Source organism: Bos taurus, chromosome 4 (genome assembly GCF_002263795.3).
Source record: "Bos taurus isolate L1 Dominette 01449 registration number 42190680 breed Hereford chromosome 4, ARS-UCD2.0, whole genome shotgun sequence".
NCBI classification, from domain to species: Eukaryota; Metazoa; Chordata; class Mammalia; order Artiodactyla; family Bovidae; genus Bos; species Bos taurus.
The window spans coordinates 51121155-51147848 of NC_037331.1; the positions used below are offsets into that span (position 1 = coordinate 51121155).

The 26694-nt window shown below is 43.7% G+C and overlaps 1 protein-coding gene across 1 annotated transcript in view; it reads left to right on the top strand.

Moving 5' to 3' along the window:
• The window catches only part of WNT2 (Wnt family member 2), a 43918-nt gene that overhangs the window by 15075 nt on the left and 2149 nt on the right, over positions 1-26694 (top strand). The window contains 1 exon segment of the mRNA NM_001013001.1: positions 9655-9919. Coding sequence (NP_001013019.1) covers positions 9655-9919 — 265 coding nt within the window.

Consider the following 26694-nt stretch of genomic DNA (forward strand, 5'->3'; position numbering starts at 1 on the left):
GAAAAAAGACAACTCTCATGATGTACAAAGAAGTCTTATAAAGACACCCTGGCGTTGCTTGAGTTCTGTCTTCAGAAAGGCTGAGTTAAGAAACTAAAATTTCACTCTCCTTGGGAGAAGTTTGTCTTTAAAACTGTCAAAATAATTCTTTGTGGACTAATTTAATGTGAAAATACTAAATGCAAAAACTTTTACAGAACCCACCACTGAAACCAGAGTAAAGGAACCCCTCAGGACTTCATAAGAAAGGCTGGCAGAGTCAGACAGGCTTAGGGTGCATCCTGCCTCAACCATGTTGCCTGTAAGACCTGGGGCAAGGTCCTTAGCATCGAGGTGTCTCAATAGCCTCATCTGTAAAATGGGGGTGAAAACAGTATATGCCTCATATGCTTGTGTGGATTAAATAAAAGTGCTTAAATCAAGTGCTTAGCATAGTTTAACATATGCCAAGAGCCTAATGAATGTTATGCCTCGTTATTATGCTCTGACCTTTAGTTGGGACAGATACATATAAAACAGAATTATTCTGTTGCACAATGCATGTATTTCCTTCTTCTATACCTTTTTTTAAAAAAAACGTTCAGACTTCTGTTTCTGCGGTAGAGAATACTAATATTTATAAATTTCTTAAATTCTAAGAGTAGAACATAACTTCTGTAGACCTGAAGGCTTAAAATGCTGAAAGTCAAAGGTTTAAGGGCCATCCACAATCTACTAAGTAAAATTTTAGCAATAATGGAACGATGAGCTTATTGAAGATTTTTTATCAGGAAAAGTTACATATTAAGCTAAAATGGCTTCTACAGGGCTTAATGCCAAGAGTAATGCTGTCCTCAGCAGTCATAGTTATTCATCTTTTTAAAAGTTGTCATGTCAAATGAGGTTTCATGATGAGATGCCGCAGAGCCAACACTGATGGCACTAAACAAGAGGTGACGGGGGGCGCTGGTGAGGAACTGTGCTGCTGCCGGGGGTATACAAAGCTATAAGGGCCGTGAGACCGTCAACACAGGAGCCTACGGAGGCAGAAGGCGGAACTTTGACAGCAGTCAAGAATCAAAGAAGGAAGTGGTAGAAGAAATCCTTTAGAAAAGATTCAAGACAAAATAGGAAACAGGACGAATGTGTCATGAGGTGTGGCCTACCTTTCTGAAAGAAGTTTTCAGTATCACACATTGAAGACAGCAAGTCACTGTAATCGATTATTTATCATGTTCTTTCTGTTATACAAACAATACTCATACAAACCAAAGTAACAAACTGAGAAGTGCAGAAGTGTGTATCATAAAGTGAGAACATTTCCTCCCCTCACAATCCTTGTCTCCTTCCAGAATATTTCAAAGTACAATCAGATGCAAGCCTGTGGATAGAACATATACTTTTTCACTTCTTTCTCCCTCAGATCTCATTAAAATCATAGTAATGGAATAAACATGGCTTAAACCAACAATAAAGAGAATGGTCAAAGAAATGAGAGAACTCAACAAATTTCTGGAAATTTATGGAAAGGGAATGAAGAAACTGTAACTGATAAAGCAGGGTGGAGAAGCCTTCAGTCTAGCAGAATAAAAGTAGATGAGGAGGGGGAAAGAAAGTAGATGAGGAGGGGGAAAGAAAGCAGATGAGGAACATGGAAATCAAGATGCCCTGAGAAAATTTCAGATACTAATGAGCACTAGAGAGAAGCAGAGGTTCAAAAATTGGGATTAACTGAAAAACCCGCTGGTGGCATAAAGAACCCCATCTCCTCCCCTTTACCGCTGAACAGAACTCCTAGAAGTCTAGCATCAAATCTTCTAGGCTTTTTGGAGTTATAGTCCCCCAAACAAACAGTGTCCTACCTAGTCACTAGAAACCAAACCTCTGGTCCACAAGCCCTACCATATAACCAGATTCCTAAATATCTTTTTATGACTTCACTCTTAAATACGAAGAAAATGTCCAAGAATTACCATATACTTGATTAAATTCAGAAGCATAAAAGAAAAAACAAAAAAGCAGTACGTCAGGGATGAGAAGAGAAATTTTTAAAAACCAAGAAGATCCAAGAAGGTATTTATATCCATGAACAACAAGAATGGATGCTTTCAAAAAGTGACAATTAGAAAACAAGAGAGAACTTGGAAGAGAAAGTCAAAGAAATCCCCCAGAAAGTAAAACAAAAAGCCCAAAGGACAAATAGAGAGTCATAACATCACCTCTCTTTCCCACTTGAGTTTGAAACCAGCTGAAAAGTGGACAAGGGAGGTAGATATAAGGAGTAACAGCAGCTGCTGCAGGACTGGGGGCGGGGGGAGAAAAAAAAAAACGGCAGCCCTGGAGGATGCAGCTTTGAAGCTTCCATTCCACTCCAGAGCTGGGTAGACTTACTCACCCTGTCCCAGGCTGTGTACCCGGGCTCTGCAAGGAACCCCTTGCTGGAGGGCAGGAGCTGATCATAACTCATCCTCTCCACATGCTGGCAGATGCCCAAAGAGAAGGAACCCAGACACACAAGCCCTGCTCCTTCCTCTAAACTCACCAGTTGGAAAAGTCTGTAGTCCTCCCCTGGGGAGAAATTAGTAAGGGGATAGAGAGAGCCAGGAGTATTACTCTAATGGAATTTCTTCCTCAAGAAGCCAGGAAGAAAGTATTAAAACTATAAAAGAGAAAATATAAGAGACATGGAGGATTGATTCAGAAGGTTCAGCAACTTGACTAATTAGAAAGCCATAAAGAGACTAAACAATTGTGGCGTGTTGAGGGGGTGGAATATTAAGAGAACATCTCAGCGCTGAAGTTTTCAGATTGAAAGGGCCCACTGAGGGCTGAACAGGACTAATTTTTTTAAAACTTCTAAATATATCCTTGTGATATTTCAGAACACCAAGGATAAGAGCAAGTTTCTAGTGCCTTTCATGTAGGGGGTGCGGTGGGGTAGGGGAAGTGAAATGAAAACAGAAATCAGTAGGCAGAGAATCAGCTGCATATCAGATTTCCCATCTGTAACACTAGAAGCCAAAAACCTTGGAGCAATACCTTCAATTTTGAGGGGAATTTATTTTCAACCCAGAATTTTATCACCAGCCAAGCTATTAGTTGAGTGTGAAGACTGAATAAAGACTTCATAATACACAAGGTTCAGAAAATGCATCCTCCATGCACCTTGAAGGAGTTACTCAAAAAGGGGCTGCAGTAAAGAGAAGGAATGAACCAAAAGAAAGAGAGAAAACATGGCATCTGGCAGTGCCGTGTGCTCCTCTAGGAGGGCGTGATCCCAGCTGTGTCCAGGCAAGACTAAGAAGATTCAGGGCCACAGAACCCCCCCAGGAAAGGAGGGGACGTGGTGGCACAGGTGGAATGAGCATTGAGAGTGGAAGACATTGGGTTACAGTAAGTGCACTTAGTAACAAGTAAAGTAAGAAAACACCAAGCTTCAATCTAGCAACATTCTTCGTCCCAGACGTTGTCCAATTGGATCAGAGATTATAAAATGCAGTCCTGGCACAGTCCTTGGTTGTGCGGTTAACTAAGGAGATCAAACCAATCATTCCTAAAGGAAATCAACCCTGAATATTCATTGGAAGGACTGATGCTGAAGCTCCAAAACTTTGGTGAAGAGATGACTCATTGGAAAAGACCCTGATGGGGGGAAAGACTGAAGGCAGGAGGGGAAGGGAGTGACAAAGGACGAGATGGATGGCATCATCCACTCAATGGACATGAGTTTGAGCAAACTGTGGGAGATAGTGAAGGACAGGGAAACCATGGGTTTGCAAAGAGTCAGACACGACTTAGCCACTGAACAACAACAAATATTTATTGTTTTCAGTTTTTAGATTTGATGTTTAGACATACCATGAGACACTTAATTATGGTTATAGAACATTAATGCTCTAATCTTCGTCACCACAAAAGGACAGACCATGCTGATGGAGACTGGGAAGTGGAAGGGGAGGAGAACGGAGGGGGCTGCAAGTATCCTCATCTCATGAGAGAGAGCACTGCTGACTTCAGGAACTAGAAGAGGTGTAAGGATTCTCCTTGAAGCTGGAGACATCATCAGAACCAACCATGATAGAACCATGTTGGGAGTCCGGGGGAGGGTAAAATTAGTGAGGTGTGAATCAAGTTTTCACCCTCACCCATAAGAAGAAGTCTATCAGGGACTATACAGCATTGCTTGGAAGGTAAATAAAGTGACTGGCAGAACTGTCACACTCAGTTGTGCCAGCTGTGCGTGGTGCCCCTCTCCAGAGGGCTCCATTCACTGGCATTCAGGTTTGTTTAGTTATTAAGAGAATTTTCTGGTGGATGTCCATAAAATACCTTGAGGATGGGATTGTGTTTCTCACAAAGCTGGAGGAAAACTAGTACAGACCTTGTTCTACAGACACGTAATGAACCACCACAAGGGCACAATGCGTTAAAAATGACCGCTCTGGGGTTGTGCCAAGCAGACCGGGAGGGGCGAGGTGGAGTGGGCACAGCAGAGAGTTACTGCTTTTTATTCTCTTTGCTGGACTCTAATTTTTTAAAATCATGTGTACATGCTGCTGCTGCTCCTGCTGTTTAGTCGCTCAGTTATGTCCAACTCTTTGTGAGCCCATTGACTGCAGCCTGCCAGGCTCCTCTGTGCATGGGATTTCCCAGGACAACCCACTGGAATGGGTTGCCATTTTCTTCTCCAGGGCATCTTCCCCAATCAGGGCCTCTCCTGCTTAGCAGGTGGATTCTTTACCACTGAGCCACCTGGGAAACCCCATGTGCACATACTTAACTTTAAAATTCAAGAGTAATACATAAAAACAAACACAAAAAGGCCCAGACTGTCTGGCAGTGCCTGGACGTCCCCAGGTCCCCTGCTTCGTTCACTCATTTCTTCACAGTGCAAATAAAAAGTCTGTTGCGGCTCCACAGCTGCCTGCGTGGGAAGCCCCCAGTCCCTCTTCCCGCGCCTCCGGAGACCCCGGAGGAGAATCCTTGTGGCAGGGTCCTGCGCGGAAGCCTGTCCCAAAGCAACGCTAACGCAAAGGGCTGTTTGTGGGAAATTTTCCCTGGAGGTCAGGACATTTTGGAGACATAGGATATGACATAGCTTCTAATTCAGTCCTCAGATATCCCAGTTTCTAGAAATGTAAGACTGGCTCTGCACGTGAATGTCTTACCTGCTCTGGCCGTGGTGCGGACTCCTTTTCTACTCCGCCACCTTCCCTGGTTTGGACGTGACTCAGCCTGGCTGTGTATTAGAAGCACCTGGACCGGAAGTGCCCTCAAGGTGGGCCCCACCCCCTGCCCAGGTTATGGTGTATTCCGCTCCAGGAGAGGTCAGGGTCTCTGTGATGGAGGCAGTCTCCAGATGGATTCTAATGTGTAATCAGGAAGAGAACCACTGCTCTACTCTGCTCTCTCTAGTTGCCAGAGAATAATTCCAAGATTCTTGGTTCGTTTTTCTTTTTAACTTGAGGAGTAGTTTGATTGTTTTTCCCTCTTTCGGATTATGCAGCCCCTCAGACAGCATCCAGATTGTAAATGAACATTCTTTCCCTTCCTTCTCTGTGTATGCACACATATGCAAGCCTTTTAGAAGTGCATCATACAACTTACATTGTTCTGCAGTTTGCTTTTCACTTGATTTCCTTTTATGCCTGTAAGAATGATATTATTAATTAATCAAAAGCCACATCATATTCCTTTATTAAGCACATACCATTGTCTTGCTGACATCATCTGAGTTTTTCCTGATATTTTGCTAATTATGCTGCAATGAACATCCATATGGGTCTGTATCCTTCAAAGCTTGTGCAAATATTTTCAGAGTATCACCAAAGTCAAAGGATACTATACATTTAAAATTTTGATAAGTATTGCAAAAATGCTATTTTACATGACATATTGATTTAATCTCTCACCAACAGTTTGTTAAAGCATCTCCTTTCCATGCTCTTATCAACACCAAATATCAAATCATTGATTTTTTTTTTTTATTATTATTTGCTAACCTGCTAGGCAAAAGCAAAAAAAGTGTTACACTATTCGAGTTTGCTTTGTCTGACTCCTAGTGAAGTTGAACATCTTTTTATCTTGTTATTACTACTTTGTACTTCTCCTATGAATGAACTGTTTCTTAGATTTTTTATGACAATTAGTTTGGAAGATGCAATGTGATTCCTATTTCCCTCCTTACCTCTTTTTTGCTCTAATAGGTCTATAACATTATCCATTTAATTCTTGATTTAGTCAAAATAGAGGGAAGCAGAATATGCACAATTCAAAATTTGAGAAAAACACAATTTACAGGACTATTTAAAATGCGTTTGTAGAAAGAGCATGGATCTGTGGGCGAAACATATCTGATTCACATTTTTCTAAAGTCTGCCTCTGTCTCACAGGGATGACTCTGGGGATTTGACTTTCCGTGCTGAGCCCTGGTTTCCATAACTGTAGAATGGGAATAATAATCTACTTTGCCTAATCATGGTAATTACATAAGACAATGTGTGGAGCCTGGCACATAGTGCCGTGCTTATTACTATAATGTTGTTATACCATTTGAACATTGGAATTCTTCTAAACTAGGAAGCATTGTTGTGAGCTTCTTACTCTTACATCAGCTACTTTCTAAATGAGGCCACCTAGGCTTAGATCCCCTGCCCTCTGCCTCTCTGATGGAGTGGGTCCTCTTCAAGGTTAAAGATTTGAATGTCAAGTCTGCAAACTCAGTATACAGAAGAGGCAGAGGTAGCCCCCAAGTGTGACTGAGCACTGCTTGGACTGCCTGTTGGGGATGGGACCTGGAGATGCCAGCAAACCCAGTACCAGAGAAGGCGGCTCACTCTCCCCCTGGGTTAATTGTCAGAGTCTGTGATTAAACTCCAATCAAGAACTGATCATGGTTCCAGTGGGAATACTTTCACTTATAAGTAACAGACCCCAGGGAACCTAAAAGATGAGGAAAACTCAGTATTTTGGATCACGAGAAGTCTGGAAGGAGGGCAGGGCCACGGTGGGTTCACTCAAGCAGTTCAGCAACACCCTCTGGAAGCTAGTTCTTCCTGTCTTTCCAGGCTGCTGTCTACAGCCTGTTGCTTGTCCTGCATTGGCTGCTTCATGTCCCAAGGAGGCAGCTGCAAAAAACTGCATCCAGAGACAGAGAAAAAGACATTTATCTCTTTTAAAGAGTGAAGGAACCTTTCCTACAAGCCTCCCAACAGATTATCTGTAACATCATATTGGCCCAAACTATATCACTACATACTCTATGCAAAAAAAAAAAAAAAATCAGTGGCATAACAGTGCAATTAGTATTAAAGATTTCGGTTGTTGTGGGTCAGAAAGAGTCCAGGCCAGTTCTGAAGCATGTGGCTACCCACACCTGAACAGAAGTTAGAAGGAAGACAGAAGTGGGCGCAGCCACTCAACAGTGAACCACGGTGATCATCAACAGGGTGTCCCACTCCTGCATGTGCTTATAAGAACTCATAAAGTGTATTTTAAATTAATATGCAAACCCTTCAGTTAATCATATACAAATACCAAGTTCTAACTTTGTAACCTGGAAACTTAGTATTAATATTACAAAGGAGAGTAATATATCCCATTATTTTCAAAGACAAGTATTACTTGTGAGTAAATAAGTCAGCTTTTAAAGGAATAAGCTTTGACGAATAAGCGTTCATAGTCAGTTCCCAAACGCTTGGCATGGAGTGAGCTCTGTGTGACTCCATCAAGATCTTTGGACAGAAAGCTCCTGGACAGGTGACCCAAGTGGGGCAGAGGGGGTGGAGTCAAGATGGCCCTCCTAGCGGTGTTTCTCTGGCAGAGGCCTGCTGTCCGGGTCACCTAATAAGTCTCATACCAAACACCCGCCATATAAAGATAGGGGGCAGAGGTGGGGGGCACAAGGGAAGTGTAGTTCCAGAAAAGGAGTCCATTCTGAAACATCCTTTAAAAATGCCCAGAGCCCCGTGACCCGGAGGACCAAACTCAGGACATTTCTCCTTCCTTCTATGTCCTTCCCTCCAAAGCTGGCTTATGCTGAACAGGGCAGACTTCAAATGTAACAGGACCCAGTCATCATGTGGGACAAAGCGGGGAAGGTGTGGTGCTATGGCCTGAGCCAAGAAGGGGGTGCATAACCGTGAAGCCCTCATGCTGTCTCGGCTCCTGCTAGATTGCTTTTGTGGGACTGATCTTCTGGAATGATGAACATTCTGTATGCTTGGTTCTACCATAGCATTGGATGGAAACTGAGTCTGTGCAAGAGGCAAAACCTGGGTAGAGTTACCTGGGGTGAGGCCCTGGGGAGGGACAGGCAGCCTGGAACACTGGTTTCTGTGAGGTGGGGTGTAGGGTGAGCTGGGGTGCTGTGGGGAGCTCTACCCATTTTGTGCTGGAGCCAACCCCCATATCCCCACCAACCCCAACGAAGAACCTCAGAGAGTGGGCAGAGTTCCAACCATCAGCTCCAAGTTCCTAGAAACAGGGCTATCAATGTGTTACCCTAAGAATTTTGTTCCTAGCACTGTCTCAGATAATGTCACCAAGGGGTTTCACTCCCCTGCTGCCTCTGCCTCCCATCCGCACCACCCCTTGGCTTAGACATGCAAATGGAGAGGGCGGAGGCCCTCAGAAGGCAGGTTTCTCATCCTCTGCCCTGAGCCTGAGCTGAGGTCAAAGGCTCAGACTTGGTGAGGTCTCCAGGGTTGGTCTCTCCCATAGCCTCTCTCACTCAGAAATGAGTGTCACAGTGCTCTGGGGAGCTGATGAGGGAGACCCTACTCATCCCACTTGCCTCTATCTCCTCTCTCCAAAAGAACACAGCACGCTCAGCTCTCGCTGAGTTATTCAGAATAACTCAGCCAGAGCTGAGTGATAATCCCCCAAATTTAATGTCAACTTCAGGGTCACCGACTGACTTTCCAGTGTACCCTGACTCTGTCCTTACCAGCTGTGTAAACTTGGACAAGTGCTTTTACAACTCTGTAAGTCTTGCTCCTCAATCATCTGCAAATGAATCCTGTAACACAGGCTTGTGAAGATCAAGGTCATCGAGACAGGGTGCAGAAGCATCAGCACAATGCCTGGACCATGGGAAACACGTCATAAATAGGAATAATCAGTATTATCGGCTTATTGAAAGAAAATGGGCTTAGCAATTATTCATTTGAGTAAGAGGATACATTTTCAACATAGTAAAACTTATTTAGAAAATACTCTAATTCATTCCCTCATTCTTCAAATTGGCTCCACATCCCAGTAAATTCAAATTAGTGAGGCTTTTTTTTATGCCCATAGGGAAGCAGGTTCACAGTCAGGTGCTGGCCCTCACCACCTGCTACAGTCAGGGTAGTGTGCCCAGAGTGACTAGCAAATGACTGCAACATCTCCCAGTCCTGAGTCCCAGGATCCTGGGTCTTCAGTTACTTCTCTTTTCCTTCCCCCACCCCTGCCTTTAAAAAAAAAAATTATTTTATTGCAGCATAGTTAATTTACAATGTGTTAATTTCTACTGCACAGCAAAGTGATGCAGTTATACATATATATGCTTTCTTTTTCATATTTTCTACCATAATGGTTTATGGTCACTTCCTGATTGCTTGGAGGTAAGAAAAGTGGCAGCGTGTGTGTACATTTGAATCTGCCTCCACTGAACTCACCTGTCCTTTCCCACAGGCTGTAAAGAGGTTCTTGAAACAGGAGTGCAAGTGTCATGGCGTGAGCGGTTCCTGTACCCTGAGGACCTGCTGGCTGGCCATGGCTGACTTCAGGAAAACGGGCAATTATCTCTGGAGGAAGTACAATGGGGCCATCCAGGTTGTCATGAACCAGGATGGCACTGGTTTCACTGTGGCTAACAAGAGGTTTAAAAAGCCAACGAAAAATGACCTCGTGTATTTTGAGAATTCTCCAGACTACTGTATCAGGGACCGAGATGCAGGTAAGTTCAAAACACTTTATTCAAAGTACCTAATTCTTCTGAGAATCAGCACTCCTCAATTTAAGTGCAGTACTGTATTTTCCACCTGCCAGTCCTCTAAGTGCAGCCTGCTGTCTTCAGGTTCAAAGCTCAGGTTCTTCAGCATTCATATTTTAAGTGCACAGAAAGCTTTCCTAAGCAACTGGAGAAATTCACTGATAATGTGCAGATTCTGGAGAAATGGAACCCAACAAGAATGTACGTGGCAAAAAGTCAAAATGTGCAGATTAGCAAAAGTCCTCAGCCTGGGCAGAACTCTAACTGGTGGGTTCACGTCCACTACGTATAGAAGCCCAGCATCTTCCCTGTGATTTGACGCTCAGGGGAGGACAGCTTTGCAGTATATCTGCCCCTTTAAGTCCCACCTTTGTGATTATGGAAGAGGGTCCCACGGCTTTAGAGTTAGCCTGTTCTGAAATCCTCCATACTTCACACTCCCTTGCTCTTTCCAAAATGCTCTGAAGTTGCCAACTACTTGAAAGCAGGAATTCATCCCCACTGGCTCAGCTGTCGGAGAGCAGTGGATGAGGGCTGCCTAAGAGGCACTTCGTTTATTAAAGCCACACCCTTCCCTTGCTGACGGCACCTTCCCTGTCCTGAACTCACTCAGAGGGCAGGTCCATCAGCCTCAGTACAGCAGTTGCCACCTGTGGGCTTTACACATGTGCTTTTCTCCACCTCTTGCCCCTCCTGGTCAGCCGTGAACTCCGGGCTTAGCACAAAATCCATGCAAAGACTTTGATACAGAGTAAGAATGAGCACTATGTCTCAGTGGAGAGGAGGTGATGGGGAGCCCACAGCCAACTTATCTCAAGCCAACTTCTCAGGCTTAGTAGAAAGCAAGGGAATTCATTACCAGGAAAAACATCCTCAAATTCAAATTCTGAATTTGTTTTTCATTCCAAAGTAATTGCAAAGGAAACAGTAAAACAGAGCAGACGTCAGCAGCTCCTATCACAGGTCTGAGCAGGATTGTCAGGGGATGTCACAAAAAGTCCAGAGCCTCTTCTTTGTCCCCGAGTGGTTGAATTGCCTTCATGGTTTGATGAGCTGGTTCTTTGCAGCCCTGGAGCACGTTTGGACATGCAGCCCCTGGATTAATAACTGCTGAGCGAAAGGGCCAGATGCTGTGCCCTGCTGCATTCCTCACGTGCTTTGCGACCTCTAACAAGTCATCCTACCTGTCAAGCCAAAGTTTCCACCCAATCCCCAAGAAACTTGTGTTTTGGTACAGGAGGGTCCCAGAGGTGTGGGTTCCTTTGTGCTGTTAACTAGCTGCTTAACTTCAGACTGCTTAGACAAGCATGGGGCTGATGACATCAGGATCACTTTAGGAACAATGTACTGACTCCTGTGTGCCAGGTACTGCTCTAAGACCATTGCACACATGGTCTTATTTAATCCTTAGAACCACCCTATGACATCAGTGCACTGGAACTGATTATTGAAGAAAAAAGACAAAAATGATTAAGAATAGGGTGGCTCCTAGTTGATCAACATCAACCAGGAACCAAATTCACCTCTTATATTTTTGAGATCAGTTAAGCACCCTGGATATCACTGTCCCTATTGTACAGATGAGAAAGTGAGTAACCAGCTCAAGATCTGGCTGGTCTTGGAGGGGATCAATGTCCAGTTGTCTGACCCCATGGCCTGTGCTCCTAGCGCAGACATTACAGCTTGCCCCTGTCTTTCTCCCAGGGCATGTATGTGAAAGGACGGGTGAAGCATGAACCTCATGTCAAACATAAGAGGACCTGCTTCCCCTGGACATCTTTTCTGGTTTTTTGAATTGAAGCAGTTTGCACAGTGAAGCAGTTATGCATGATGACCATTTAACTGCTACAGATAGATAGAAAGACCTTACTTTCTCTTCACAATGGGGAGATTCTGAATTGAATCCCTGCTGCCTCTTCAGGATACTAAGTGATTTTTGCATACTTTGCTTTTTATACTCCCATATATTAGAACATGATTCTGTTTCTTGACCCTAAAATAGCAAACACATTTGCAGTACCCACCACATATTAGGGCTTGATCCATATTCTCTCATTGAGTAAGGTGGGATGTTACTATCCCACTTCATGGGAGGGGAAACTGAGGCTCAGACAGGTTATGGATTTTTCCCAAGGACGCTAATGGGTAAGAGGCAGAGCAGGGACTTGAATCCAAGTCCTTCCATCCTTGTAACTATTTCACTCTGCCTCCAAATGCACCACCACAAGGTCTACTGCTGCGGGTCCAGACTTTCTGAGGGAGGCTATATAATTTATTCACTCTCTGACTTTATTTCCCTTCTATTTTAGGCTTATTTTAGCTTCTCTGACTTAAAAAGATTTGAATTTGGTTCTGGGTTGGTCTTGATTTACCAGGAGCCACCTTGTTATTTTTTTAAGTAGCCAGTTCCATTGTTTTAGATCAGATTTCCACTAAGATTCCTAGATTATTCATAAATTGAACTATACTTAAGGCCTTTTCATTTTAGCTAAGCCTAGAAAAATGCCAAAGTCATCTATGAAAACTTGCAATATTTCTTTTTAGTTCTGTTGACCGTCAGATGACTGTTTTAGTGAAAATATGATTTAGGGTGTTTGATATTATGTGGAGAAATTTTGGATTGCTGACAGTATTTTTTCATTGTTCATATCTGGACAAATAACACTTACAAATAACACATATATGAGATGCAGATTTTCTCTGAGACAGCCTCCTTTAACCCAAACAGCTGCTGAGGGCCTTGCCCTGGTCTGTATAGAGATGAGACTTTCTCCAGGCTACTTTCTTCTAGAGACTTCTGTGGTATGTACTCTGAAAAGTCGGTCAAAGTGTGTAGTTCTGAATCTTCCTGGAGTGGCTCCCAACTTTTGATTGTGCAGGCAGTGAGATATGACAGAGTCTGAGAACTGTGAGAAGGGGAGATTCCTGAATCTAACTCAGTGGCATTCCTTCTCTGGGCTCCCCGCCTTCATCTGGGTCAGTGCTAACATTCTCTGCTGTACATTTTAAGAAGCACTCACAGTTAACGAGTCAGGACACCACTGAGAGAGTCTCTCCACATGATTGCACGACATCAGACCTGCTTTATGGTAAATGGAACATGTTCGAAATGAGTTGATGTTGTTCAGTTGCTAAGTCGTGTCTGACTCTGAGACACCATGGACTGCACAAACCAGCTTCCCTGTCCTTAGAAATGGGTTACCATCAGAGTATCCAGGCTCCAAAGTAAGTCAGAAGTTTTCAGTAAAATTTAAATCAAATATATTTGTGTGTGTGTGTATATATATATATGCATTTGTGTGTGTGTATGTGTGTGTGTGTGTGTGTATATATATATATATATATATATATATATATATTCACTCTTAAAATTGACACTAACTTTTCCCTTGATTTCATCACAAACTACCCACTCTGCTGTATTGTGGTCATTTTATCTTGCTTTTTAAAAAAAAATATCATGTACATTTAATATTCAACTGATTGGACAACTTCTCTTCGTCAGCACTTAGAAAAGCAATGGTGGTGAGAAGACTGAATATTGTCAAGTCATAGGTATTTGGAATTGGCAGACTTTACTCTTGCTAGTTAGCGGCTTCTTCCTGTTCAAATCCACTCATAATCTGACTGATGTGAGCTGGCTTGTTTTGTCATTTCAATTTGTGAAGTGGATAAAGTCTGTAGGTCTAGTCCACTATTTTCCAAAGTGAGGACTTCTTCAGAGACCTGTTGGATCAGAATCTCGGGGTTTTTTTCATGAGATTCTGTATGCTTTTCACACTCAAGCACATCAAAGTCTGAAAAATCCATAAGGTTTCCCTGGTAGCTAAGATGGCACAGAATCTGCCTGCAATGAGGGAGACCCATGTTTGATAAATGAGTCGGGAAGATCCCTTGGAGAAGGGTATGGTTACCCGCTCTAGTATTCTGGCCTGGATTCCATGGACAGAGAAGCCTGGCTGGCTACAGTCCATAAAGTTGCAAAGAATTAGACACAACCGAGCAACTAACACTGTCACTTCACTTTTCAGGGAATCCACAATTCCCTGATTTTCTATAAGTATCAGGTACAAAGAAATCTTACTGAGAGATTTTTTGTTGTTGTTAAATATCTGATCTCTTACAAAGGAAAAAGAAGTTTTTCTATTTGAAAAGCTCTAAAAAAATGTCACTCAAAAACATCCCTGCCCTGACTTACACAGTATAAGAGGATGTTCTTTCACATTAAGGCAGTTTTTGGGACCCTCTTTTACTGGGAAGAGCACTCTGAAATGATTTCATCCATCAAAGCTTCCCTTGGAATCAGCTTGATGGAGATCATCAAGACAGCCCTTTAGTGAAGGCCTGAAACAATGATATCAGGACTAGTGGATTTTGGTGAGAATTACAGAAGGGTGAGTCAAGACCCTAGGGTATTCTGTCTGAAGACAGACCCAAACCTCAGGTTGGAAAGGTAATGGGAACTTTGGGTGAACTCCTACTGAGAGTCAGGCCTTGGACTGCAAGCCTTGTGTGCATTTTCTCTAAATCTTCACAGCAGTTACCTCTATTTATAGAGAAGGAAACTGAGCCTCTGAAAAGTTAACTTGTCCAAGATTTTGTGGCCTGTAAGTGGTAAACAAAACAAAATAAATAAAATCAAAACAAAATTCTATACTTTTCTTACCTTACTTTCTGAAACTTGAGAGTAGCGACTGGGGGGCTGTGTAATAAAAAGGCAGCATGAGGACATAGAACATAACAGAATGAGGTGCCCGCAGAGCAGGGAGCTGGGAGGTGGGGAAACTTCAACCGCATTCAGCTTAGACTGCCTAGAAGCCCCATTCAATTACAAGCCCTTTCAGATTTGGAGGGTGTTAATGTCTTCAATTGCTCCTAAGAAATGATAAGCTCGAAAACCTGTAAAGGAGGATTTTCTTATGGCAACAATAATGACAAAAGACATTTTTTACCCCCCAGTCTTCCACTGAAGAAGCTGAGTGCTCTGATGCTCAACTATAAATACTTCCTAGAGATTCGGAGAGCAGGTACAGCTGTGTGATGCTGTGCATGTGACATTTTGCAGACTGAACTGGAGGCCAGATCTAGGAACTGGGCTTTCGGGGATGGGTGGTTGTGTGGTTATCTCCTCTGGTTATTGCCCCTGGCATCTGTAAATCAAAGAAGCCCTTAAGTTAGAGATAGGTGCATCTCTGGCTAAAGAATGCCGCTGTCTCTCCAGAGAAGGCCTGCACCTAATCACAGACCACTTGCACTGCTTATTCTGTAAAAACCCCGACCTGGGCCAGAGGTCACCACGAGGTCTCCTCTCCCACTGTAGAAAACAAGCAATCCTCCTGTCAAGTTCAGAAAGCAAGTGGAGTTCACCAGTTGTTTAACTTGTTACTGAAAGCCTGAGACAGGTTTGCCTTGCTGTCTAGAAGTAGAACCTTCCTATAAAGACTTTCATAAGCCGAAATGGCCAAAAGCGAAGAAGTGATTACCTTAGAACACATCTTGCTAACAGATGCACAGAGCCCATGGAGATAAAGCATGGACACTCCCAAACTCAGTTCCGCGTGATGGTGCCTTGATACGGAGATGCTGAGTGCAGGTCCCAGGGAAGGAGCTGAGCAGGGCACCCGGAGCAGCAAAAACCACTCTTGCTGCTCCGGGTGGGTGCTGCCTCTGTACCCGCTTGCTCCAAAAACAAAGGCTCGGCGCTACTTTCACTGTTGGCCTTTTTCGGTAAAGCAAAAATTCTCTTGGGATTTCTTCTGGTTAGCAAAAACCGGTACTGATGTAGGACTTTCTGCAAAGTGAAATGCATAAAGTGAACTTCCTCAGAAATCAGAGAACAGCTTTACCTGCCTGACAGCTGCAGGCTGTGAACGATGTGAGTTCTTGGGTATCATGGTTCTTCCCACATAAATCATATTAGCAAACAGCTCAATACCTATGGGAACACAACCCCAACCAAGGCTTACCCAGTCTGGTGTTCTAGACCTACACCGTGGTGTGACTAGCTTGCAGAACCTCTGAACTCTGTGGTTATGACCTGATAAAAAAAAAAAAGAGAATACCATGTCAGCCAATAGCAGTGGGTGGACCTTATTTTGATCCGAAATGTACAATTCCCACCAGGATATCTGAGGTTCCTCATCTCTTCATGGAACAAATATTTATTAAGCCCCTTCTATATGCCAGAAACTACGATAAGCCCCAGGAATGCAAAAATGAGGCGGTCAGAATTGGTCTTTGCCCTCATGGCTTCATAGGCCTCCCCATCCTTGTGGATGACCCAGGTGGGTGGCAGGCAGGGGACACAGGCTAGGTGCTAGGAAACCCTACCTGGGCCAAAATGTGATTTTCTTAGGTTTCAGTTCTCACTCCACTGCTCTATTATGAGGTTCTACCTTACATTTGTCACTTTGGAAATTAATAAGTTTTTTATCCCTTTCTATGTTAAGCTTTATTGTAGAAATTTCATGATATCTAAAAAAGTGCTAAGACAGCTAGAATAGGCGAGAATGATACGAAAATATATTGGTGAGGTTTTTAAGTCACCATTTTCACAGTAATTGTTGATTGATTATCTTATATAATGTATATCAATATTATTTGCTGGACCCTCAAATTCCTGGTGGCATATAATGCAGATAGCCTATCCCTCCTTCTTATAACACTATTTCCTTGACCTCTGTAACACCACAGTCTCCTGATTTTCCTCCTGACCTGAAATTGGTCTTTCTCAATTTCAGTTGTTAGTGTCTCCTTGTCTACTTCTAAACCTTGAAGATCTTCAGGGCCCGATCTAGTCTCTTCTCACTGGTTCCTCTGCATTTTCTCTCTGGGTGCGCTCCTCCACTGATACGGTTCTAACTGCTATCTCAGGCCCCATCTGTGTCCTCTCCTCTCTCTTCGTTCTGTATTCAACCCCCTGCTTAACAGCTCCAGCATGCTCATGTTTTTATCAACCTACTTCTGTTAGAAATTGAGCTCTAGATTTGTCCCATTCCCCAAACATGTTTTCCCCAGGTTTCCCCTTCTCAGAAAATGGCATGACTGTCCACGCCATCGGTCAAGCCATAAACCCACACATCCTTTGTCACACTGCTTTCTCACTTCCACATCCGGTCCATCACCATGTCCTCTTAAAATGTTCAGAGGATCTATCACAGAAAGCCTTCTTTTTTCATTCCTAGAATGTGCCAGAAGTTTTTATTTGTTTAAATATTTGTTCACTACCTGTCTGTCCCACTGGATTCTGACTCCATGATGGCAGGAACTATTAATATATCTGTCTATTCACCACTGAATCCCTGGCACCTAGTACATAAACATGTGTTGAACTAAACTGAATGGCAAGTTATAAACAACATAAAATATGTTCATCATATTAGCTGGATACTTATGTTGGTGCAGTGTCTAGCTTAAAGATAATTTGGTTTTTTTTCAGCATGTCTTCATTCATCACTGATTATTTTATAACACACAGCCTATGAAAATTCCCATTTAATCATAAGTGTTAAATGGAATTTTTCCTCATATTCAAGTGCATTAGTGGGGCATTTACAGAGCCTAAGATGCTTCTGGCTACCCATTTCCTTAGATGAGATAAAAGGTCTTAAATAAAGGCAGCAGCAGACTCTGTATGTTACTTTTAGCTGCCACCAAATACTCAGTTCTTTTACTCTTTGGGGGGCCTTTTTCATTTACTGTTATCAGTGGGATTACAGGCTAGTTCATCAGATTTCATTGTTAACATACCAAAATACCTTTTACAGCCAATGCTATTTTATAGTATAGACATGACCTGTAAATCTGCATTTCCTTTTAGAATACAAGCTTGCTAGAATTACATTTTAGGATACACTAAAAAGTACCCTGATTTGACACTGACAATTAGATTGAATTTGTGAAGTTTTTTTAAAAAGATTTTTTTTATTTCAAAAAAAAAAAGAAAATATAATTTTCTTATTTCTAAGTCTTTGACATAACTACTAACAACAAAGAATTTATCAAATAGATATTCTTTACTTTTTTGGAAATAGGAAAAAAAATGTTTCTAATTACTGTATTAATGTGTGATTATTTCTAATTACTATATTAATGTGTTACAAATAAAAGAATGTTAGAGTACTTTAAAATAATGTATCTGCATACTTCTTTTAAGCTTTCCCCATGAAACTTATTTTGTGCTGCTGTGGTAAATCTCTTCTTAAAATTTGCAAATTTCATATGCCTATGAATTTGCAAATTTCATATAATAAAGAGCCCTGCATTATAGATTAGGAGATGGATGCTGCCTATGATTATTTCTACTGATTACTAATTGGGTAGTATTGGACAAATTCACTTCTCTGGATCTCTTAAGATATGTATCTCACTTAGAAATTCCTAAGGTTCCTATGACTCAATCTACGAATGAATAGTTTATTAATTAATCTTACTCTAAGTTTGCAATAGCAGAGCCTGAATCTGATGCCACAGACTCTCCTGTCATTTTTAATTTCTATCATTTAAAAATGTGCTACATTTTTTTGTATATGTTCTCTTTATATATCAAGTGAGATATTTCAAATAAAAACCAGGCTCTCAGCTCCTCTGTCCTCACCACAGTGCCCCTGGGTGAGCCCTTCCTGGAGAAGTATGCCCCTGTTTGGCAAGGGAAGGTTGATATTAATTTGTAAGAAATTGATTTTAGTACTTAATAAATCAGGAAGTATGTGTTTACCATCTGAGTAATATGAGACCTACTGCAGTCCTTAGGGAACAAGATGTATGAGAAATCACCAAACATTTCAAAACAGTGTATGAGCCCTACAGCCTGATGTGCTAACATTACAGGACTTGGGGAGATGGTCCAGGTGAGCTTGGAGCGGACAGAGAGTGCTTGATGTAAGGTGCTGAAGTAGGCCCTGAGTCTTGAGGGGTGGGAAGACTTTCAGTCTAAAGGAGTGAGGGGAAAGTCCCGCGCGGCAGGTGAGGGTAACTCTCTAACAGTCTACATGGCTGTGACATCAGAAAGTCACTTCAGTAGGACAGTGAGGAGTCAGCTTGATGAGGGTGTGGGTGGAGGGTGTTGGGAAATAAACTTGGCTTAGGCTAGTTAGCGCCAGATAAAACCTTGAAGAGTCTGACTCAACAACTTTAATTCTAGGATAGGATTCGCTAATTTAATGGGACGCTCTTTCCTGTGCCAGTCAAACCTTTCCTAGTGATTATGAGAATGCTGAATAAAATGCCTTGAGATAAGTGGAGAGACATTGTCCCGGCTGTAGCTTTACGATCCTTGATGCAAGGAAGGGGGAAGCCTTCCAAGCAGATGAATGTGCGGCCTCTAACACGTGCTCTTTAACATTCTTTTCTTCCCTCGATAAATCTGTGTTGTGAATGACAACATGTAAGTCAGCCAGAGGAGAAACAGCCTATTGGATGACGGGCTTAAGTGAATCTTGCTTTATGCCCTAATGGTCAACATATGGGCTTCTGTCAGCCTGGAGGGCAGGAATTTCCAGAGATACAGACCCATCCAGAGAGAGATAGAGAAAGCGCCCTTCCTCCAGGTCCCTGAGGTGTGGGTCTGGGAACTATTAGCACAAGCCCCCCATCCTCCTCTGCTGTCAGGAAGATGCATGTCAGTGGAGACAGAAGTGTTTCTGCGCTGGGAACCCTGACTCCATTATTAATTTTATAGCTCTGGGGATGGCATGCTTGATTCCGTAACGTTCCCTCAGCCTTGCTCCACCGAAGGTGTGTTATGTGGTCCCAAACTTACACAATATAGAAGCTCCAATTCTTTATCCTTTTTCCCTCATGGGTTTGTGAGCTCTTGTGTGGGTCAGGATGAGGACAACACCTGTGGGAGGAGAGAGGTGGATCTGGCTGGAACCTGCACCCTCCCATGGTTGTAGACAGCCTGGATCTCCCGGACACTGACTCCAGGCAGATGGTCTGACTACGGCGTAGTGTGAAGACAATGGGTCTGCTGGGCCTGCGTCTGCACCACTCTGGGCACTGGGATCTGTACCCAGCAGGCCACACATCTGGGCATATTTCACAAACCTAAAGCAAAGGGAAGTCAGGGAAAAGAGTTTCCAACTTGGCACTTCTGTTCAGTGAACTGAGTAAATCAAAGTGTAGTAAGAAATAACACTATAAAGCAATGTAAATAATATTTTAAATAAGCATATCAAATCTGAAGCATCTAAACATATGTTTATCCTTTTAGCATATCAATTTGGGAGGCTGATATTAGGGCCATTACTCAAAAACATTTTTAAAATTTCTCCTTTGAAGGATTTTTAGAGCCAGCCACACAGGCTGTTGTAGACTTTGTATGATGCAAATATGTGACCAATTTGGCATTTGGAAATGGCACAGAGAATCTCAGAATGAAGTCTGAGAAGAGTTAGGTAAGTGATCAAGTGATGCCATTTCATTTTAGTGAGAGGCAAGCTGGTGCTGTGTGTGCCGTCCCGTGCTCAGCCACTTCAGTCCCTTCTGACTCTTGGAGCGAAGCCCTCCAGGCTCCTTTGTGGGACTCTCCAGGCAAGAATACTGGAGTGGGTTGTCATGCCCTCCTCCAGGGGATCTTCTGGACCCAGAGATCGAACCCGTGTCTCCTGCGTCTCCTGTATCGCAGGTGGATTCTTTACCATTGACCCACCAGGGAAGCCCAGTTGATGATACAGGCTTTTCTAAACCAGAGAATTCAGCGTAGAGACGCTCCTCCCAGAGTCTCAGTCACATCAGTGATGTACATTAGAACCCCCTTGAGGGCACACATGTTTTAGAGATGTATACCCTGCTATTACAAAGTAATCAGTCTGTCTAGTTCCTCAAAAAGGTGACAGGAATTCAACAGGAATATTATAAAGGAAGAATGCAGCATAAGCTATAAGTACCACGCTAACCAGCCTTCTTTACTTTCTTACATAACTATATGTCTTAATTGTCAATGACATATCATGTGCTGGAGAAAAAGTTCCCCTCCAAAAGAGCTATATGTCAGGACCTTTGCAAGTTCATCAGTTGATAAAATAATGAAGGGAGAGAGCAGGAAATAGGTAGAAGCACTGATTACATACTGTTACACATGAGCCAGCTTTCTGGGGCCTATTTCCTATTTTCTGGTGGGACATGAGGCCCAATCACAAGGTCCAGACCTCCATCTCTGGGCTTGGATACACCTTCTCCAAATTCTGACCCCGCCACCTGCTTGCCGTGTGATCACTTAACCTCCCTGACCTTCTCTTTCCTCATTTCCAAAACAGTGATGATAATTGTACCTACTTTGTAAGTGCTTATGAGTATTAAGTGAGATAATGCAGGCAAAGGCTTATCACAGGACCTGGCCTGTAAAAGTTAAATATTGGCCCCAGTTATGAATGAAAAGAAGAGAAAGAGGATAAGAAAAAATGTAGAGGGGGGAAAAAAAAGAAAGAAGAAGAGGGGTAAAAGAGAGGAGAAAAGAAAGGATGGATGAACTTCAGCTCTATCTGGCTTTGAAAATGTAAAAACCGGCCCTTTTGGGCTTAAATCTGGTAGCGTAGCTGGTTTTATTTGTGGCCCAGGCAGGGGTCATCAGATCATGTAATGAGTGACTCATTATTTAATAAGTTGGTATATAATTTAGAATAAAAGTCTAAAATATATGTCGCAAATATTCAGAACTAAACAAGGAGTCAGATCATATAACTCAGTGACTCCTTTTCATACACATGAGCTCACTCTCCCACACACACATGCACAAATGCATAGTCTTGATTCTTTTTAAGGATGATGGTGATGGTGATGTTTTCTGTCTTGAAAGAGTAATGGGAGGTCCCGAAGACAATAGAGGCCTACTGCTGTCAATCATACTAAGTCCTTATTCTAATTTTGATACAGGAAAACAATACCAACAAGTTTTATATAGCTTCTGCACTCTGGCAAACGCTCTCTTCAGGGTTTTGATGACATAGCTCTGTTGTTATTCAGTCACTAAGTCACGTGTGACTTTGCAACCCCATGGACTGCAGCACTCCAGGTTTCCCTGTCCTCCACTATTTCCTGAAGTTTGCTCAAACTTACGTCCATTGAGCGGAGAAGGCAATGGCACCCCACTCCAGTACTCTTGCCGGGAGAATCCCATGGCTGGAGGAGCCTGGTAGGCTGCAGTCCATGGGGTCGCTAAGAGTCACGACTGAGCGACCTCACTTTCACGTTTCACTTTCATGCATTGGAGAAGGAAATGGCAACCCACTCCAGTGTTCTTGCTTGGAGAATCCCAGGGATGGGGGAGCCTGGTGGGCTGCCGTCTACGGGGTTGCACAGAGTCGGACATGACTGAAGCGACTTAGCAGCAGCAGCAGCAGCTTGTCCATTGAGTCAGTGATGTCCTCCGATCATATCTTCTGCCCAAATTACAGCAAGTGTCAGAACTTCCCTTCCTCCCTACAGTCTTCAGATCTAATGAGATCCAAAGCCCAAAGCAGAGCGGTTGGCAGTCTGTTGCTAGGCGGCTCCGCCTTCCCCTCAGCCGGCCTGTCCTGGTGCTGCTCATCCCCCAGAAGGTCTGTGGCCGCTCCGGGCTGCAACCTCACAGCACTCTCACATCAGCAACTCTCAACCTTCTGTTCAGAGTCTCAGTGTTTTCCAGCATTCTGTAGCTAAACACTGAACTGCTGAGACAACTCAGTGCCAGAGTCTCTGTGTCTTTTTCTGAAACCACTTCTGAGTTTAGCTCTTGCCAGTGGCCATCGCTCTGTCTGCTCCTCTCAGAGTTTGGATGATGTGGAGATTCCTTCACTGAGTAGCCGTCTGTCCAGATGGAGTCTAGTCCAGTTGCTGCATTTGGGGAACAAAGCCCACCAGGGCCATTACTCAAGGCTGAGCTAGACCACCAGCGTAGACCCCCTTATGCTCGCAAGCCACCAGGGGACGACCACCGCGTGTGATGTCAGTAAAAGGCCACAGTCTGATTCAGGAAGGAGACATGTTGTCTCTCTGTCCTGGCCCCTGTGCCCCACAACCCCAAAGTGGGTAAAGAATTCGAACTGCATTTTAATGGATTTATATTCTGATAACAGCATATCAGCAGAAGTGAGGAATGTTTATCAGTGTGCAGGGCTTATGAACAAAACACAAAAAAGGTAAAAATTCTGAGTCTCCTGTGGACGGCAGGTGAGAACACTTTTCACACCTACTAGGGGTCTCGTTCACACCCCGGGCTTCAGTTGCCATTCAGCAAAAGATGTCCTAATCCGTGTCTCCATCCTGACCTCTCTCCTGAGTCCCAGAGGATTTTTAGTGACCATTCCTACCTGGATGGGCCACATTCACAGCCAACTCGACATGCTGCAAACTAAGCCCGTTATCTCTCCTCAAAGCCTGCCCATCCCAGGTGTTCCCCACCTCTGAGAAACCCTCTCACCTGTTGGTCCAGTCAGCCCGCACATCCTGAGATGCTCCTCCTCAGCATCTCTCGAGTCTGTTAGCCTCTCCCATTCACACACCATTGTCTCCGTCCAAGCCACATCATGTCCTGCCCAGAGTTTCATTGGTTTCTAACTTGTCTCCTGGCCTTCACCCTGGCCCCCTGCAATCCAGTCACCCCTGGTGATTCTTCTGAAATGCAAATCAGATCACGTCACCCTTTTAGGGAGCACCCACTGCCCTTGGCTAACATGCAAACCCCTGAGCCTGAGACACAAGGCCTTTCCCAGGCAGCTTCTGCCCACCTGACTGGCTCATCTCCGGCCACTGCCGTTTGAGCGCTACCTTCTCACCGAAGTGAACACCCTTCTGCTCCTCACACATTTCCACGTCTTTGCACATGTGGCTCAGCTGCTGCTTCCTCTGCCTCCTCTTCCTCTTCCCCTTTCTCTTTTCTCATACCGCAAAGTGCATGTATCCCACATGTACAGCTCAGTGAATTCTCAAAGAAGCACCTCTGGGTATTAATAATATGTGCCCAGATCAGGAACTTGAAGAGAATAGTATTCTGGAAGTCTCCTTTGCGCCTCTTTTCACCACAACCCACCAAAAGACGTGACTACCCTGACCTCTAATAGCATAGTTTCCCCATTTGCACTTTATATAACGAGCACCCACGCACGGTGCATCAGATGCGTGCTGCTGCACAACAAACTGCCAATCAACCTGCCGGCCTGAAGTCGCCCTGAAGTCCCGTCTTCAGCCTCATCACTTCTTTTTTTATTAGTATTTTCTCTTTCTGAATGTACTCTTTGGCTGCACTGGGTCTAGTTGTGCCATGTGGGATCTCTATTGTGGCACACAAGCTCTTGGCTGCAGCATGTGAGATCTGGTTCCCAGGCCCCCTGCACTGGGAGCACAGAGTCTTAGCCGCTGGTCCACCAGGGAACTCCAGGCACACCGCTCCTTTCACTTCATCATCAAGCTTCTCGGTCCCCACCCGGCCTTTCCTCCCCACTGCGCCCTCGCATATTGCCCCAGAGGCAGCTCTCATTAAAGCACACTAGTTGCCTCCCTTATTGTTGAACCGAATGAACAGTTTTCAGTCTTTTCCTACTTGACACATTATCACCCCCTACAACTCTTCCTTTAATCCAGTGAGTCACCAAGACCCAGTGATCCTTCCCCTTTAACACCTCATGCATTTGTCTTCTGCCCCCACTCATTATCTCTTGCCTGGACTGATCCAAAGGACTCAAGACACCACCCTGCCCCAAGCCACTCTTTCAGATTTATCATTTTGACATATTTTTCTCTGAATAAAAATCTGGACTGGCTCACCGCCCACCATGCAATAAAGTCCTAATTGTAGCAAAGCAGGAAGACTCTTTGGCTCCAACCTCCCTTTCCGTGTTTGTTGCCTAACATGCAACCTCTGCCTCGGTCACGTTGAATCTACACAGTCTCTTGTGTACTTGACCTCCAAGTTTCTACTGGGAGGTTCTCTCTTGCCAGAAAGGCCTGTCACCCCATTCTCCCTTCAATCTTCTATTCATCCTTCATGTCTTATATCTAATGCCACCTCCTCTACAAAACCATTAACAGCTCCTTTTCTGATCCTGTTCGCTACTATTAATATTAATAAATATCATTATGATAATATGCTTCATGCACTCTCCCTAGAACATAAACTCCTCAAAGCAGGCAGGATCTTTGTTTTGTTCATTGACACAGCTCAAGCTCCCAGAACTAGGCCTAGCACATAGTAGGCACTTTTGTTAAACACTCGTTAAGTGAATGAATGAAGTGAAGTGTTAGTCACTCAGCTGTGTCTTACTCTTTGTGACCCCCATCAACTGTAGCCTGCCAGGCTCCTCTGTCCATGGGATTCTCCAGGCAAGAATACTGGAGTGGGTAGGCATTCCCTTCTCCAGGGGATCTTCCCCATCCAGGGATTGAACCCAAGTCTCTTGCATTGCAGGGAATTTCTTTACCATCTGGGCCCAAGTGAATGAACGGTTAACATTTATTGAGCACTTATTATGCCAGGCGCCTCCAAGCATAATCTCATTCCATCCTCACCACAACCCCTGAGGAAGGAACTGTTTTTATCCCAATTTTGCATGGGAGGAAACTGAAGCTTAATGAGATTAAGTAATTTATCTTACTTAATTTACCCAAGGTCACACAGTCATACATGGTAAAGCTAGGATTTGAACCCTGATCTGTACAAGCCCTAAATAACCTCACTCTATTGTCTTGAGCTTTATGGTGCTATTTTCACAAAACCCTACCATTGGCTATAGAAAGTCTTCAGCAAATGGAGCAGTTATCTTGAAGTAATGGAAATACCTCTTTACATATTTATCTCTTCCTTGTATTATGAGTTTTCTGTGAATCAGAACTGAACTAAAATCCTAATTATTTTATTTCCTCATCATCACCACCAAAACCCCAAGTAGCCACACAATGTCTTACACATTTGCATTCACTAAATATTTACTGAAGTAAATAAATGGGTGTGCTGTTAAGAGGCAGCATTTGGCAGTGAGTCCTTTCTGCACAGTAATTCTGAGTACTGTCCTGATGGTTGCCCCGAATCTGGCTGCTGTCTCTTCTAACCCTTTGCTTCTTCAGCATGATATAGGCTCCGAGCCATCCCTGGCTGACCCACCCGCCACCCTGACCCCAGCCCTTTGCCATCCTTCCTGTCCTTATGAAATTCCCCTGCCTGTCTTCCTGCGGTCAGTGGCCTGATCACGCAGAGCAAGTCCTGCCCCTCCTACTCTTCTTCTTGACCTCATGCCCTGCTTGAACCTGGCTGCTTCTCTGGTCATTCTTGACAGGCAGGGCAACATGACATTTATATAGATAATTGGAACACAGGGTGGAATGTGATAAACAGAGTCACGAGGCACCGGAGGAGTTATAAAGAGGGAGAAATTCCTAGTTAAATAACGGAGCAATGGAAAATGAAGTCACTGTCTTTTTCATCCTGATAAAAGTTTTTGTTTTGTTTAGTTTTTCAGTAAGAGTTTAGCTTCTCTAGGTTTGTAGATTATATAGGACTGTCAATCACAAGTAATAGAAACTTGAGTGGTTTACGCTAAAAGGGGAAATTTATTACAAGGATACAGGGTGTCTAGGAATCCAAAGGCTGGGATGCAGCCAGACCTCCGAGAGAAATGTCCAGAAAACAGTCCAGCATCTGGGCAGCGTTCTCATTCCATGTCTTGTCCTCACTGTCTCTGGACGTCTGTCTCGTCTTGTCTGTGTGATGTCTTCTCACCCACAGACCACATCATGGTACACAGCTGCCAACAGCTACCGAGTTTACA